Here is a 17880-nt window from a genome sequence, read left to right on the forward strand (position 1 = left end):
TAAAAGTGTAGCATGAATCCTGCATTGACACTTGGTGGATACTGTTAAACTATAAGTTGTGTAATTAATCCATGCATTCAAAAGTTAAGTCCATAAAGTGAACAGATCAACCAACTTGCTCTCCCCATTATGTTTCATTGCGCTTCTCAGCCTTTCAGTAGCTTTCAGCGTGCCCAAGTAATAAATATGCATTTTCCTTACAAGCCCACAAAATAGAAAGCTAATATTGCATTCAATCATGTGGCTCTCTGATATCACAGATTAGAAATTCAATAGGATATGAGTAGACGCAGACTGTAGATGCAAATGCTCTGAGCATTCGTATTACGGCTGCTGACAGTTTGCTTGCATTTTGTCAATAGAGCTGGGAAGGTCATTTGCTCAAAGTATCCTGCAGTGATTTCCATTTGATTATATTTTTGTTTTGCACTGCGCCTGCTGCTATTTGTTCACTACTGAGAATCCTTCACCATTTGTTAGGAGAAATCTCTGCAGACTAATTTGACCAGTCTATTCCCAGATTTGGCCCACCACCACCTCCACCCCACCCCACCCCGCCCCTGTGCTCCCAGCAACATTGTGCCTGTCACTGATGCATCTGTCTCCACTGGTATCTATAAATACCCCTTTCTCTCCCTTTCAAAAACCTGATTCCCATTGATTTAGTGACCTATATACACATCAGCAACATCCCCTCCCTCCCTCTGGCTCTCTGCTCCTTCTGTCGATGGTCGTTTACTGTCTCCACCTCTTGATATCCCTTTTCCTTCATCATTCTTTCCCTTCAAGCTCAACTTAGGCTACCTCCCCCTCCACCTTCCCCACTCCTCTTTCTAGAAAGCAGGAGAGGCTAATAATAGGACATGGTGGAAGCTTAAGTCGTGGCTCACGAAAAGGATTTCTGGGAGAATAAGAACAGTGGCTGGTGCTCTTTCCTATATTTCAAAGTCTTGTCATTGTGGTAAACTGAGCCCTCGGCTAATCTCCCGTGTGTGTAAACACTGGAGTAGGACGTCTGAATAAAGGCACAGAGATTGAATATGACACTTGACTCTGAAACACAAACGCAAGAGTCATATAGGGTGACTGCAAGGTGTGTTGTAGGGTTATATGAGGGTATTATAATGTAGTTATTCTGCAGGGTGCTACAAAAAAAAGTCCCCTGAAAAATATTAAAATCAGCATGAATGTTGAATAAACAGCAGATGATTAATTATGAATAAACCTCCATCCCCAAAAAAAGGACTGCAGAGATAATGCAAGATTCATAACCTCCGAGCTTCTTTTTTTTTGTGAAATCCATAAATACATTTCCATTTTCTCATGACTTGTAAACATGTAGAGACAGATCTTATTCACATCAAGTGAAATGCTGGCGATCACGCGTGAGGAAGGCGAACACACAGGGGTGTAAGCTGGCACAGCTGCGAGAGATAGAAACTAGCATGACATGAGAATGAGATAGCCCGGGAGTGAAATCAGAGCGCGTGATTAACTGCCACACCACCCAGGCTGAGCATACACCTGTAGTGTGAGGCACACTGTTCACACACTCCTCATACTCCCACCATGTGAGCGCCCCGAGCTTCACTGCAACCCCACACTGACACCTGGTGGCTCCACGGAGCAGAGCATCCTCGCGCCAGCCTCAGCTGTTCCCCAAAGCCCCCCCCCCCCCCCCCCCCCCCCCCCCCCCCCCCAAACAAACAAAAACTTAGCATCAGTTCTTTGCTGATCTGTCTGGACCTTGAAAGATGTTGATGAGTGTGAAAAAAAACAAAAAACATTTGTAACCCCCAGTACAGATCACATCAGCAGCCAATTGAAGGACAGTCACTTTATTGAACAGCAAATTGTGACAGGGAACACAAATTTTCAATAATTTTTTTTTCATTGCATCGTAAACAATGTCTATGACAACTGTGTCTTTCACCACACATACTCAAAAACACCCTCTTTGTTCATAGAGAGACTTTGTAGATGGACAGGGGGGTGATGGGGAGGGTCGTTGCTTTTAAAGTGCTGTGATGCACAATTCCTCGTGGAGGAAGAGAAGAGAGGCCGTGAATTGAGCTCTGACCCCAAAAGGCCTCCAAGGTCCCCATTTGTATTATGCATACATTTTGTGTAGTTGTGATCAACTGATTGTATTCAGTGATTCTTTTTTTTTTTGTGTGTGTGTATGTGTTTCTCTACTGTATATCTGTGTGATTTCTACTTATTGCATATCAGTGAGCTGGCTCTTGAATTATTCAGTGTATGTGTACATAAAGCACAAATCTTTAGATTAAAATGTAATAAACTCTTCACTATAATTATAATACATCTTATAATATCTAAGTTACATTCTTATATCTGATTTCTTTAGAATATGTAGGCGATATACATTTATTGTGGATAACTGCTGATGGTTAACATAGTGGACACCATCATGTGGGATCTCTTATAATGATCTGTCATCTCAGCCCTATGAATCCAGCTTTACAGACATAGATAAGCCTCTTTTGCAAGACTTCAAAACTTAAGTCATATCTTATATCAATCAACATCTGTGTAGAAATACATTAGTCGTTTGCCTACAAAAGAAGCATGTGGGTTTCCAAGACCTTTGAATATTCAAAGCTGGCCACATGCTCTCCTGTGCCTAATAAACCTTTGTGCTTTCTTTGATTGTATACACTCTAAAGTCAGATATTTGGTGTTTTGTCAGGACCTCTGTGTTACCCTGCAACCCGGCTGTGGATGCTGGATAAAGTATGTGGCAGAGGACTGTGACGAATAGATGGAAAGAAGAAGGGAGGAGGGAGAGAGAGCATGGGACTGACAATCAAAAGAGGAAAATACCGCGGTGTCACACTAACAACTACACATCAACTACAGCACTACACCGTCAGACACACACACACACACACACGCACATACGAAACTGAATGCACAAGGTCAGTGAAAATTCACAGCTGAGTCAAACAGAATAATTTGCACAACATTTTCAAGATTCAACAGAAAACAAAACTGATAAAAAATGAGAAGGAGAGAGCTGAGAAATCATAACAATAATCCAACAACACAGAAATAGGCAATGTAATCACAAAAACAGCATATACGAGATGAATTTGGAATGTCATAAAGAAAAATAACAACAGTAATTTATAAAGCCAAACCCACACGAGCAGGTGAATCTCTGTTGGTTTAGTTTTTTTTGTTTAGTTTTTTTTTTTTTTTTTTTTTCCATTTCCCAGTGGCTGATCATGTCAACTACCAGCAAGGCCAAAGGTGTCAGCTGAAGTCAAGCTTTGCCTCCCGAACCTATGGCTTTCAGTTAAGACAGTTTATAGCGCAGAGTTGGTCACGTGATCTGGTTCAAGATGGCCGCTTGAGACGCTAATCCTCCCCAGACTTTAAGCTAATCTATGACTTTTTCCAAATATACTTAATTACAATTTTAGCATTGTACTTCAGAGATACCTAAATCGCAGCGAGACAAAGAATTTCCTATTTTCTCTTCGTCGGGTGCCAGCGGTAAGAAGAAAATTGCTCAATAAGCAACCTCGTCCTCCCTCAGACATGGCGACGCTTAACTCCTCAAAACTAAAGGAAGAAAACAGTACAGCTTGATGACCTGGAAAGCTGTGGTTGACGTAAAAACCTGAAACTAATCAATTTCCCAGAGAAGGCAGAGGGCAACGTCCCTACAAATGTTCTCTGGACAACATTACAGACTTTAGTTGGTCTTGCCGCCGACTTCCCCCCGCTAGAGATTGAACGCAGATGGGAGGATGGGCACTGTCTATTGTGTTAGGTGCTATTGCGAACTATCTGCTAAATTAAGATTTGATCTATGCTTAGAACGCCCAGTGACTTATTTGAGGGTATTTTTATCCTGTCATTTGGGGACAGGATAGGGGAGGGTAAATGCCGCTGCTCAGATTTTCTTTTCTTTTTGCCAATAGACAGGAGATCAGGTTTACTTTTTCATATAACTACTTTCATCCGGATTGATTTTTCTTCAATTAGTATCTGTCACTTGGTCATTTTCCAGCTCTTGCAGCTATCGTGTCTGGTTCACTTAAACTCATGACCTGGAATGTCCAAGGGTTGGGCCATGTAATTAAAAGAAAGAACATTTTGACACATCTGAAAAAACTAAAATCTGATCGAGCCTTGCTTCAGGAAACAACACTATCTGATACAGAACATCTGAAGCTGAGGAGGGACGAGGTAGGCCAAGTTTATTTCTCCTGCCATTCATAGAGCCAAAAAGCCACAGGCATCTTCATAAATAAGAATCTTCCTTTCATCTTTGAGCATGAAGAAAATGACTCAGAATGGAGATACACTTTGATTAAGGGTTCAATTTTTTTGACCAATATATTACTATTCTCAATATTTATGCCCCAAATATTGACTCTCCTCAGTGTGTGTCAAAATTTATCTTTCTGTTTAATAATCATTAAAAGGGCTTCTTAGCCGGCAATTTGAATTGTATAGTAAATCCCTCTGCAAACATATCTAGCCCGAGATCATCAGCCGTCCTTAAAAATGTATGTACAGATAACACTGAGTTTAGCTCACTCAGTGTGACTCAGTCGATACAGCCTTGGTCGTTTGTGCAGCCACTGTCATACTGCAGCTACCACATTAAAAAAACCAAAAAAAGCACCATTCAAAAAGACAAATATACTTCACTGCTTGATGCCAACAGGTCTTCACGAGCCGTGTCCAGGGTTTATGACATTTCATTTCATTTCATTTTCGGCAATGCCATTACCCTTTCCCTTACTAACTCCACTTCTACTAGCATTACATTTTGTCTCATTTGGTCCAAAGTAAATAGACAGTAGAAAAACAGGCTGTTCCACAGAATTAACCAACTTCTAAGGAGAAATTGCACCTCTGGAAACATGTCATCTATGCTTGAATTCTCATTGCATACAGTGAAAAGCAAAACACTCATTAATATGCTGCATTTAGTTTCAATTAATGCTTGTTGCATTGAAATGACCTCATTTGATATGTCCACATCATCATAACATTAAAATCATCACAATATGAATTGATGGGGGGGGGGGGGGGGGGGACTGGAGAGGTAGGTGTGCAAATAAGCCATCATGTACAAAATAAACAATAAATCCAAAAACTTAAAGTTCACAGAATCTGCATATATACAATATAGATAAGGAGAACACTTTGACACAGAAAAAAAACACATACGGTACACACATATATATATAATGAGATACTGCCTATATAAAGGAATATTGATAAATAAAGCTCACTCCCACAAGTGATAACATATTGAAAGGTTGCATGTATACCCACAGTGCAACCCTACAATTGACCAGCTGCTTGAACAGTGGGAGTAAGGAAGGAATGTGATTGATAATACACATCAAAGTCACCTTGATATCCGATGAGATAAACCAATGGCAGGGCTTCAGTGTTGTGACGCATAAATGAGATAAGACTGGACAGCTTACCCTAGCAGCTCGAAGCAAAGAAAAAAACAAAGCAAACAAGCCCAGATGTTTGGTTTGAAGAGAAAAACACACACACACACATAGACACAGACACGCACATAACACTTAAAAAAAACATTGGTTTGATTTTCTGATAAAGAAATCCTTTTTTTTTTTTTCATTAGCTCTTTGGGTCCTGCCACTGATTTCAAGTTTGGATATTTAAAATTGAGTTTTAACTCATCTGTAAACAAACATAACTACATCTGAAGGGGCAAGAAGTACTGCAGACTTACTGGCGCCACAATGGATGATGGTGCTCTCAGTAGGTGACGTCTGATCATTTGTCAGCTGATTTAGCTTTCTATTGCCATTTCTAACCAACACTAATTCATCTGAGTCCACTGTCGAACCATAGCAGAAAACTGGCATTACACATCATTTGACAGACTTGCAGGCATCAAGGACTTGGTGTGACCTCGAGTCCAACACACTAATCGTGCAGTTTTACTACAAAGAAAGACGAGGAGCAGCATTTTCTTTGTGTGTTTTGTCTGTGTCTCCGAGTCAAGTTTAAACAATGGGTGTGCGTAGTTTGTAGTAGTGTATAATGCCCAAACGCTTCACACTGTTGCTATATTCTCGTGTGTAACCTGGAAATAAGGGATATCCTACAAGCAGCCAAAACAGTTGAACCATTGTGGTAGTGCTAACTATCAGATGGAACTCGATCTACTAAGAAACGCCAATGCAATCAAAGTCTGCTTTGAGCTGAATGGCTGAGTTCATTACAACCATTTACAGGAAGGGATGTGGCTTCCCAGGAAAGAGCATAGGGATTGAGCTGGTATCACTTCAACACATTGTCTGAAACAGAAGCAAATGCAAATCTAATTTTCTGTGTCTAACATTTCAGCATGGACCATCTGGGTAACATAAAATATTTTCGCATGTATTTCACGAGATCAAATGCTGTAAAATATCTTCCTTAGTAAAGAAATTCCATTTAATTGCAAATTCATATTTTCAACTGATTTCTAAGGTTATTGTTATCAGCAAAAGGCTAATGCATTTTGGAAAATTAGGTACTCTGGGGCTTGCAAAACTGCAGCAACCAAGGGCAGTATGTCTAATTCAAAAATTCAACAATCATATCCAAAGTGTGATAAAATGTTGTCATTAAAAAGCAATATTCCATTAAAGACATTAGCTGATATTTGTGGCTTCATTTCCAGAGAGCTCGCTGAGCCTGCCAACTGGAATTTGGTGTGCCACCACAGGCAGCTTGGCAAAAAAGGCTCTGTCCTGAACTATTTGAACATTCAACACAACAAATTTAAACAAAAATGTACTGACTGGGCGCACTTTGACCAGACAGGAACTCAGAACGAGATGAACTCTCACGCAATTGGTGTGATGCATTATGGGAGGGAAAGGCATAAAAGGAGGTGCTTCTTAGTCGTGTTTTTTAGGCAAGAAGCTGAGGATAAGTTCACCCACACCCAGGAAGTAGACCACCTGGGCGATGCCGAACAGAGGCGCAATAACCAGCGCTCGACAATAGGCTCCCTTCAGGAAAGCTGCTGGACCCTCATTACGCAGGATTTTCCTGGAGAGCAAATGAAAACGTTGTTACAGAAACTGGTGCTGCGCTATACATGAAGCTTCACACATGCTGGAGTGGGGCAATGAGAGACAGTGAGGTCACCTGATGCAGTCAGTCACTCCGCTGTACGTGTCTTCTGTGCTCCCTCGATTTAGGGACTGCAGTCTAGTCTTTATAACTGTAACACAAATGGATTCAGATGAATATGTAGCACGAAGTGTCAGTGGAGACATAACTGTCGTCATTCTCAGTGCTCACCATCCACAGGGTTGACGGCGACTGCCGCTGTGCTCCCTGCGGCACAGCCAGATATAAATGACACATAGAAAGGAGCGGGGCCATCTAAACCTCTTTTTCCCAAGTTATTCAGGTTGGCAAACAGTGGGAAATAGATAATAGAAAACGGAACATCCCTTCAAAAACACACACAGAAAAAAGCATTAGTCGCAAAAAAAAAGAAACGTCAGTCTGTAGTTAAATCTGTCAGCTGGTTGCCAGATCAGTCTCACCTGAGCAATGTGGCGCCGAGGCCTTTGTACAGCCCAGCAATACCCTTTTCCTTCAGTAGCTGTCTGGTAAGCTGCATGGCTGTTGGGGACTTGGCTTCCACAGTACCAGCTGCCACAGTCTCTGGCATAAGCTTCCTCTGAGCAGCTGCAATGCACAAGAAGCAGATCATTAATTTTATAAAAAGCAAACCTACATTACCCATTGCTAATATCAGACACACGAGTAGACATTTGGAATGCGAAGTAGAATAAAGTAGAGACAGAAACTAGGGTACAAACATTTGCCATCTCTGACACAGCCACACGAGGCCACTGTTTATCCAGCATAACAACAACAAAAGCTCCAGCTGTATTTCATTTCCTCTTACCAATTCGCCCAGCGTCTTGAAGCTGGATTTTCAACATCTCCATAGGAGTTGTGACAATAACCTGGAACAAAAGCAAAATGAAAGCTATCAACCACAGTGTTTATTTATACTAAGAATGGAGATCTGCCGACACTATGTTATCTTATCTCTATTTGGATTGGAACTGATTTTGAGTCAGGATTTAAGGACAGATTACTACTCTCTGTGTCAGGTATGATGTGTGTGTCCTGAGAAATCCTGTTGTTATTCACTGACAAAATGTCAACTCTTGTTTCCCTCTCTAATCCACAAGTAGTAACTAGTTAACTGGATTAAGGGTGAGATGGCATGTTCTCAGTAGCAATCTTAATCCAAGGTCTGCTACACTTAATCTAATCACGTTCCCGGGGCCCCAAGCCTTTGCCCTCATTGACAACAAGCATTTGCCTCTGACTCATTCACTCAGTTCACCATGGCCAAGTACTCTCAAAGCGTCTTATCTGATCACTCACATCTAGCTTCCATTGTAGTGCGGTTAACAGGACAACATTTCAGTGACTAAAAATCATTCACCATAATGGGATGTTTCTCGTCACTTTCAGATCGCAGATAACAAAATCCATAGAGACAAACTGCAAGCATGTTTCTATGACCACCACCATTCATTTAAATGTGGTTGTGGTTAATTGTAGCTGCAGGCACAAACAAATGAGGCTGTCGCTCCTGCAGGTTTGTGTGTGAGTCTGACAGGAGTGGTGCCAATGTCGGCAGGTCTTTAAACCCACGCACCTGGCAGGTACCTGCTCCACATCCAGCCAGCATCTCTTTGAACAGAGTGAGTTTTCTGGAGGAAACAAAGGACAAAAAAGGCAGGATCAGATTACAGCACACTTTAGACTGACAGGTGAGAGTTGGACAGCTTTAATTACTCAGTCCTTGGAAAAGGAGCTATCATCATTGGTACTGGGGATGCTAAGCTTTGTCTTCCATATCATCCCAGGCAAAAGAGCAGATTAACAGTTCACAAGGTTGACTCGCTATCCTGGTCAAGAACTGGCAGAGCCACTTGGTTGAGAGGCGAAACGTCTTCCAAGTTGACCCGACCGAATTTCGGTTTTAGATGCCTCCTACCTGGATGAATTAGAATATGCTTAAAGACCGTTCACAAGGTGAGCAGCTGGGACTGTTAAGTCAATCATCCATCAGCTTGTCATCTCAGATTTATCAGTGCAGGCAGTGGTCATGGTGGGCAACAAATGCATGCACTACATGTCATCTGCTATTGTTTGACATGTGCTAATGATCAACCCAATGTGAAATGCTGACAGCTGAAGAGATGAGAGTAGTTGGGGGGGGGGGGGGGGGGGGGGGGGGGGGGATATGTTGGTGAGCAAACCAGTTAATCACGGTCACAAGTGTGTGGTAGGTAAGTGCGAGTCAGTCAGCCTGTTCACACTTTCATGCCTCACCCATCCTTGGAGAGGTGATGTCTGAAGAAGTCATTAGCAGCCAATTTGATGGCTTTCTCTGGCGTGACTAGTGTTAAGTTCACCGCCGCTCCTACAATGACAAAGATCCAAAAAGAACAAAGAGAAAAGACAATTAAGTGGTGCACAATGTCGGTTTTTGCATAGTTGAATAGCGATACTTCAAATCATTTCTGTAGCTTCACTGTGATGCTGACAGCAAAGATATTGTGTTTAAAAAGAAAGAGTTACTTTACAATTAAAGTTGAAAGTCTTCCAACTTACCTCGGTACATCCCAAAATACCCCTCCGACCGGATGGTCTTAATAAGGCAGTCAGACCTGAAACATAGTCATGCTATGAGTTCACAAGTTCCTACGGGAAATAATATGATGTGTGGAAGAGAATTCATAAAATACAGAAATTCCATACATGCTGGTGTAAAGGCGACATCCATTTTGCTGGTTTTGCAGCCGAGTCTTGGCCAGGTCAATGGGAAACACACAGGTCACTCCAATCAGGCCAGCGATCCCCCCATTGATCAATTTGGCAGGCAAACTGGATAAAACCGCAGAGACAGAGACAAATATATTAAATGTGGGGCAGCGGTAACAGTTTTGACCAAAATGAGGCATTACTATAGTTAACCTTACCTGATCTGCTTGTCAGCCATTTATCTCAAGCCCCAGCTGGTCAAAGGTCAATGTGTCTGTTAGCTGGTGACTCGTGGGCCGTCCTCTTGCTCCTGCTTCTTAAAGTAGTGTTCTGTTGTTCAAGTGTGAGTTTGTGACGGAGTAGAAATGTTGTTTGTCAGCTTGCAGGTGTTGTTAGATGTTAGTTAGTAGATATCTGTGAGGAAACACATAAACAACAAAATATACAGAATTGAGTAAGAAGTTAATAGAAATGGAAGTAAGTGAGTAAAGAAGAACAAAAACTTAAAATTTCCAGAGGGAATTTTGTGTGCCTGCCTCTCGCTGCCGACATCTTTTAATGACATCCTTAACTCTGATTCAGAGCCCTGTTCCTGTCCGTCAGCGTCTCCATGGCAACAGATAGAGGTGAAAGGACGTAGTTACTGTAACTATTCTTCTCCTCCATGAGGTTCCTCTCCCAGCTGCTTTGTTTGGGCAATTTTCTTTGGATTTTTTGGGGGATTTTTTTTTTTACAGAAGCAGTTAGCCTGCTATGACATCAACAAATGTCATAGCATGCTATTCCCAAACTTTCCACACGTTTTGATGTGCTTTTTGCATCTGTCCTCCAAATGGTGTGGGACTACTTATGTGCCACAAAATGACGAAAGAAGAAAAATAGAATTCAACAGCTGCCTCGTATAGTAATCTTTGCGCCTTGCTTCTTAGGCAGGCACAAGAATTATTTTCAACAGTTTGGATACCTTTCCTAAATTATATACCTGCAGATCTGAATCTGCCATTAATGGGAAGACAGTCTTTAAAGCCTCCCTTTGTAACTCTCAAACTCAGGGACAGAGTAAAATGGCCTTTTGATTACTGGTGACCCTTAACGCATGATTACATATTGTGGACTGGAGACAAACTACAGTTGTCTTTTTATTTTTTTTATTGAATGGATTTCACATATATAGAGCTTTTTTGCCACGTGTGCCGTCCCCAAAGCACTTTACACTGTTAATCACATTCACACATTCACACACCAATGGAGGCGTCGACCATGCAAGGCAGCAGTCCACGCACTGGGAGAAGTTTGGGGTTCCGTGTCTTGCTCAAGGACACTTCGACATGTGGACAGGTGGAGATGGGAATCAAATATTTATTTTAATTTAATGTAGTAATATTACTATTTTCATTATTGTCATCATTAGTTATTTTGTTATTATTCTGTTTATTTGACTATTTTGCATGTCCTCTTGTCTATAGATAATGTTCTGTCTGATGGTGGGGGAACTATGTTTTAGTTTTTTATATATTCTTTGTGCATAAAACCAATAAAATGTGTTTGGAAAAAAAAAAAAAAACTGCAGCCCAACAGCTGAGTGTCATTTATGACAGGTGAGTCTTATCTTATCAGTTTAGTTCAATATGCTCCACCAGCATTTATGTAACAAAGACATCATTGCAGCATTCGTCAAAGTCATCTTAACACTACAATGTTTGTAAAACAAGGACATTGACGTAGAATTTATTCCAACACGGACACATAATTAGACAAGTTAGATGACAGTTCCCTCAAAATTGAGCCTTCAGAACGATCACCTTCAGCCAAGCAAATCCATCACTACCTAGCATCTGTGCAATGTCCTTGAATACTCATGTTTTATGCACAAGTGCTTCCATGGCGAAGGCAAGGTTATAGAGCGACGGTGCATTTTCATGGAAGCGAAAACACTGGCTTTATGTGGAAAAAAAAAAAAAAAGATGAAATGTGTGTGATATTGCCAAGATGCTCCATATTTTTGGGTCAGAATGCCCTCAGTATGAAAAGATGATTTCCATTTCCCCTTCCTTTCTCTCCACCCCCTCCATCCTCCAATCACAGGCTTCCTCAGCATGTACGCACCGCAGCCCTCCCTCTTTCTCCTTCTCAGCAGCCCTCCCCCCATCATTTCCCTCAGTCACGAGTCACGACTCTCAAACACAGCATTTACGTCTCAGATGTTTGCTGACTTTTGGGTTTCTTAGTGCATAAGTCATGTAGTGCATGAGTCTATAGCCATACATTGTAGCCAAGATCTACTAATTCTTCAAATCGCTCTTTCAGGGAGGTTTGCAAACTGAGTAGTTTTTTTTGGTTGTTTTTTTTTTTCCTTACTACTGAATGTGGATGTGATTGCAGCGGCATGCTTGTGTGTTTAGTTTGGACAGAAACATGAGGCCCTCAAAGGCTGCTCCAGAGGTTTGGAGGGGGGGGGAGGCTGTAAGAGCAGGTCAGTGAGTCAGTCTCTGCTGGTGGAGTTTCACACAGCTGAATTCACATCCCACCTCCATGCCTTGTCCTCGTCAAACCGTTTTCTCACCCAGGGGTGATGTCTTAACCCAGCTGCATGCTCTTTTTTTGTTGCTCAAGTTTCTGGCCTCTGACTCCCTCAAAAACGCACACAATACCGCCCTCCCCAGAACTCTGAATTCTCATTAAGCCATGGTTTAAAGTGCGGGGTATATTCCGGAACTCATAGGACTGTGGATAAAACGTATAAGATGTAAAGATCACTTTTCACATCTAATGAGTCAGAACTGACAGCTCTCTACTTTTCTACCGCGCCTGCAGCTTCACTCGTCGACTTCACTTTATCTCCAGCACCACGGACATGTCTGCAACAGGACATTCATCTGACTCTCAGCAATAGCCTGGCTGCAGTGTCTTGTCACGACAATTGAAGATTGTGCGGAAAGAATCTGCCTCAGTGTGTCGTCACCACAGCAAGGGGGCATCGCGAGTTCCGAGAAATTCCTCTGCTTCTCACAGCACATGGGGAGAAAAAAAATAGCAAATTCTGGGAAATTACTAGATGAATGTATTGTGCTTCTGGGACACTAGATTTTAGGAAGAAATTGAGCAACATTTACTAAAAATCTCTCATCAAACTGGCTGACCACAAATGACTTATGGCATCGATATCACAAACATCAGCAAGCGCATGCACACACATACACACATGCATACATTTGCACTACTAGAGCTGATAAGCACTGATACACAAGCAATAAATGATTATGCAACTTCTGCAGAACCTTGAACTTAACCACTTAAGCCAAGCATCAACTTTGCTAAAGGCTGAGTAGAAAGTCCAGCCGGTTACATTTTTGTGGGTTATTTTCTGTACTAAATTATTTTCCAGAATTTAATCCAACTTATGACTCAGGGCGGTGGGCTGCAGTACAGTACAACGTCCGGGGAGCTGCCGGGGGTCAAAGGTCTTGCTCAGGGACCCACAGCATGATGACAACATGACATCCAATAAATAATAAGAACTTTATGGTTTTATTTTTACGTGAAAAAAATGTAAGTGTGGATTCCTAACTTTCGCTGCAGCATCTTGATGCAAATGGCTGTCCATCTCTTGTTGTAAGTGTTGTGTTATATCTGCTGAGTTTACAAAAACAATGTTGTCTCATTCAACAAATGACAAATTATTGTAAAAAAAACAAACAAACTCCCAAACAGTTACAATCTTCTTTAGAAATGAATTCATTTGACTGGATTCATTCCTTTGACAAGCCTCCACCCTGCTTTAGGGGATCTTATTGCTCCTATATATTGTCATTTTTTTGTATCAGTTTATTCATTGTCTTCCATTTTAACATTATAAGCAACATGAGCATAACATTTTTTAACAACTTAAATTTATCAGTCAGGTAGCATTGAATAGTAATTTTACCGGAGAGCTTCTACATCATATCAGAAAAGTCTCCCTTGAGCAAAAGAAACGCATAGTGCGGGCACAGTAACAAAATATAGCAGGAGCAGCGCTGGAAGTTTTTGACTAATCTGCTCTGAAGCTGTCTCAAAGATAAAGAAATCACATAAAGATAAAAATAACCATAAAGACAAATCTGAAGACCGATCAACCCCAGTCCAATTCAAACTGACATGCAAATGATTATTCTTATATTGAAATGAAGCAGGACCAATTACCTTGCTCATGAAAACTGCCCAGCTGCCTCTCTGCTCTCAAGGATCAACGGAGTAAAGGTCTCGGCGACTGACAGGAAGTTTGGTAAGGGGAAGTGAGTAGTGGTGACAAAGCAGTGGAGCTTTCAGAACACGCCTCACGTGATTGGAGCTGAAAAGACTCAGTGCAGATGATTGTTGCCAGTCCATCTGTCTCACATGAACCGGTCTGAATAACACTCTGCACAAACCCCAGAGTACCGTAATTTAGTGAGACGAGAGTGTGATCCTGCAATTCATGAAGGCTCGGGCAAAATCTCAATCTGTCTGGTTTTCCTTCTCGAGACTCTCTTTATGCAATTATTGTGATTATTTTTGTAGCACTAATTGAGCTGTTGACCTCCATAATAATATCTGTGCACATCTGTTTCATAATTATTATTTTTTTTTTTTACAAAAATTGGTTTTACATAGTCCCTTGCAGCTCCTGGAGACATTCATCAACTCTTATTTCATGTTGTGTTATTATTGTGATGTGTTTTCTTTTCTTATTATTCTTTTTTTTTAACAATTTATAAAACAGCCTATTATGTGCGGGGGTTTCCACACCAACTGGCACACATCAACAAGGAATAGAATTTGTGGAGTCACATTTAAAATCTGAAAACTATTCCCTCTTCCCTCCAGCATCAGGATTATAAACCTAATGCCTACTTATGAAAGCGCTCTGGAAATCTCCATTTACAACTGGAGAAGTGAGGGTTGTGATCGGGTCACGCCAGTGCATTTCTATTAGAGGTACTCTACTCTGAGTTCAAAATGCAGCCATTAATCCTGGCCAATTATGCATTGTTGTGGACCAGAAATATCAGACAGAGCTTAGCATTCAGGCACCAAGAATGGCCTTTCTGTGCAGAGTAGTGGTGTAGTGTTCACTTCTTCCTGTGATAGCCCATGCAGTCATCTCTAGTGGCTCTTTCTTTCTCTAAAGTCACCTGGGGCTTGTCTTTCTTACCGCTTGTTTTGCCACCATCTCCGCTTTCCTCAAGCCTTGATAAAGGAATAAGAATATCATTGTTGGTGGATGTTACATCGGACAAAAAAAAGAAAAAAGCCTTTCTGCATTGAGATATTAGGTTATAAATTGTAGATTGCAGTAAGAGAGAAGCCTTTCACACAGCAGGGTGGCAGCTCCTTGCCAGCGCAGCAAAACTGATTCCCATTCAGTGCACACACACACATACACACACACAATGCTGACATTTATAAGATCCTGCCGGTGAGAATTCTGCAGAAATTCAGAAAAAGGTGTGAACCTTCAGCCCTGCATACAAAATGTATAATCAGAGGTCTGAGGCAACTGTTTTCCACTCGTTGAAAGAAAGGCCGGCAGTCACAAAGCTACGTCAGTTCCGATGGAAAGCACAGGATGTCACCCTACACCCAAGACTGGCCTGCTTCATCAATAATTTCCAGGCAGGAGGATTTTTTTTTTTTATTACACCGCTTGGCCTCATCAAAACCAACACGCTGTTTCTTGTTCAGGAAAAAAAGAAAATGCATGGTTTCTTTTTCCAGGTCTTCTTGACATCCACCAGTTAATCGTTAACTTATGTGTGCATTTGAGAAGTTAAACACAAACCAGTGGGCACGAGGGATATATTCTGCTTTATCAGAGGGCTCCTTCATGCTATGGTCACAGTTGTATGGAGCCCCTAGTGATCCTTCAAGCACCCCAGAATGAAAAAGATCCAACAAATGATTTGAGATTTTGTTGTCCGATTGCATCTATTTATCAACCTGTAACCAATCCACCTCACTTTGACACCATTTGGTTGTGCAACATCACTGTTTATTTTGTCTGGCCTTTCTTGTACGTCATTGAGTCACTTTGAGGTGACTTCTCTTTGCTGTAATTTCACAACCGAAGCTTGGTTGTTTCCCTGATTGTTTTATCTGCTTGTTTTGTACAATTGTTTACAAATAATGGTTGTTTTTGGTAGATTTTATTTTCAATTCTGCATCTATTTATATTGTATTTTTTTAATTGTTGTTTATTGTATGTTTTTCAATTTTTTTCCCCATTTCATAACTATTGCATGATGGTATTTTGTTTGTACTCGTCATTGCTTTTTTGTGTTATTTGCTGGCCTGACTTTTGGTAATTTTCAGTTTATATGACATATTTGTTCGTTTTTTAATGGATGTTGGATATTTTCTTTGGAGTGTGATGCCACTTTTAGCTTATTTGGTCATTTTATTTGGTGTTTATTGTGAATATACGCATTTATAAAAACAAATGACAAAACATTTTAGTATAATTTATGACGATAAAGTCTGACACAGTGACAAAGCCGCGTTTGTATCATTGAAAAAAAATGAATAGACATGAAAACATTGTGCAAATCCATTACTCATCTTGTTGTAGTAGTTACATTTGCTCATTCCGTGCCAGTTTTTGTTTGGTTTGGGTCGGTGTTTGATCCTCCTGTGACCTAGTTTCAGCTCTTTTTTGTAACCTATTTTGGTTTCTATAAATCTCCTGACAACTTAATTGCAAGTTGTGCATCACTTCATCTTGCATCTTGGAGGTCAGTTGGTTTTCACACTTTTGCAATTTTTGCAAGTGTGGATTCTTTGGGTGAGCGTCAAGACTTCGTTTGAGGAAACCACAGAGTGGCGGATGGAGAGTGTCGTTATCCTGCTTGGATCTGACAGCGGAGAGGACGCGGTGCCAGCTGGAGTGTGTGGCCGCCTGTCGGGAGGTGGGTACAATTTAAAGTGGGTTTACCCTCCAACTCCGACATCCGCGCACACATGATCGTGACACCTCCAGTCACTGCGGAGGCAGGGAGGATGGCCGCACGACGGCGGGTCAAGCGCGGTGCGCCGCTCCGTTAACCGGGAGTGTGTGTGGGAGGGGGGGGGGGGGGTAGCTCGGACAAGCGACTTGGGTAAAATGCGTCGGTTTTCACTGAGGTGAGTGCAACTGGACACTGTCTCACCTGAGTCATGACATGACACATTATTGACGACCATCACTCAGCCGCGTTTCATAACGCCGTTATGTCTACAATAGGCCCCGACGGTACCGTTAACCACACATCGGCCACATAACGGAACGTGACTGAACGTCGCATCCCCGCATCAAATAACCGGCGACTGTTTCAGGTTACGCTCATTTTTTTTAAAGAAAACAAAAAAAAAAAACCAACGAAACCCTTCACGTTATTTCCCAGGTGAGATTTAAATCGGTTTTCCTGTTGGGAGACGCACGAGAAGACTTTGGTTGCGCATCCCGGTGGGTACATACCTCACAGAGCCGTGTTCCTCCGCGGCGGGTCCCCGGTGTGTGAGCTCTGGATCTCCAGCTGACAGAGCCGACAGGAGCTAACCTACCGGCGGTACTAGCATTTGAGTCCAGCGGAGGGAGGCAGAGGAGGTAGGAGTGAGAGGAAGGCGAGAGGAGGGGTGAAGCAGCAATAGCCAGCAAGCCTGTGACTCCAATCACCAAACGAGGTGTCCTCTAGCGGCGTGTAGTGGAACTGCAGGCACGTTTTTTTTTATTATGAGCAGAAAGGTGTAGGGGGGCGGAGGAAACGGGGGGGGGGGGGAGCCAGCGTCATGGTGACGACTCATCTCCACGCAATGACCTTGAGCACTGCAAATAGAAAAAAAAAAATAGACAGTGGAAATATTGGGGATGAAGAAGAGCATGCAGGATTTAATCTGCAGTGAGTCACCTGCAGCAAACAGCATACTCGACTGAATGCATCAATTGTACTCATCAGACTACTTGCTTACAAAAAAAAAAGCAAAAAAACATCTCAGGCTACAGCTACTCTGATTACTCAGTGACCAGAAGGCACACATAAAATAAAGTCAATGAGTCGTGGAGGGGAA

The 17880-nt window shown here is 41.8% G+C and overlaps 1 protein-coding gene across 1 annotated transcript; it reads right to left on the reverse strand.

The window, feature by feature from the left end:
• Positions 1–1837: 1837 nt before the first annotated feature.
• Positions 1838–17372, reverse strand: slc25a22a (solute carrier family 25 member 22a). The gene is made up of 11 exons (XM_080504638.1): positions 17291–17372; positions 10038–10233; positions 9817–9942; positions 9670–9725; positions 9388–9478; positions 8708–8762; positions 7940–8000; positions 7572–7716; positions 7321–7475; positions 7165–7240; positions 1838–7065 (listed from the first exon to the last, which is right to left on the reverse strand). Exons 2-11 carry the CDS (start codon positions 10055–10057, stop codon positions 6912–6914), a joined length of 939 nt encoding a protein of 312 aa, XP_080360764.1. The 5' UTR covers positions 10058–10233; positions 17291–17372; the 3' UTR covers positions 1838–6911.
• Between the last annotated feature and the right edge of the window lie 508 nt (positions 17373–17880).

This window comes from Blennius ocellaris (genome assembly GCF_963422515.1).
Source record: "Blennius ocellaris genome assembly, chromosome: 11".
NCBI lineage: Eukaryota > Metazoa > Chordata > Actinopteri > Blenniiformes > Blenniidae > Blennius > Blennius ocellaris.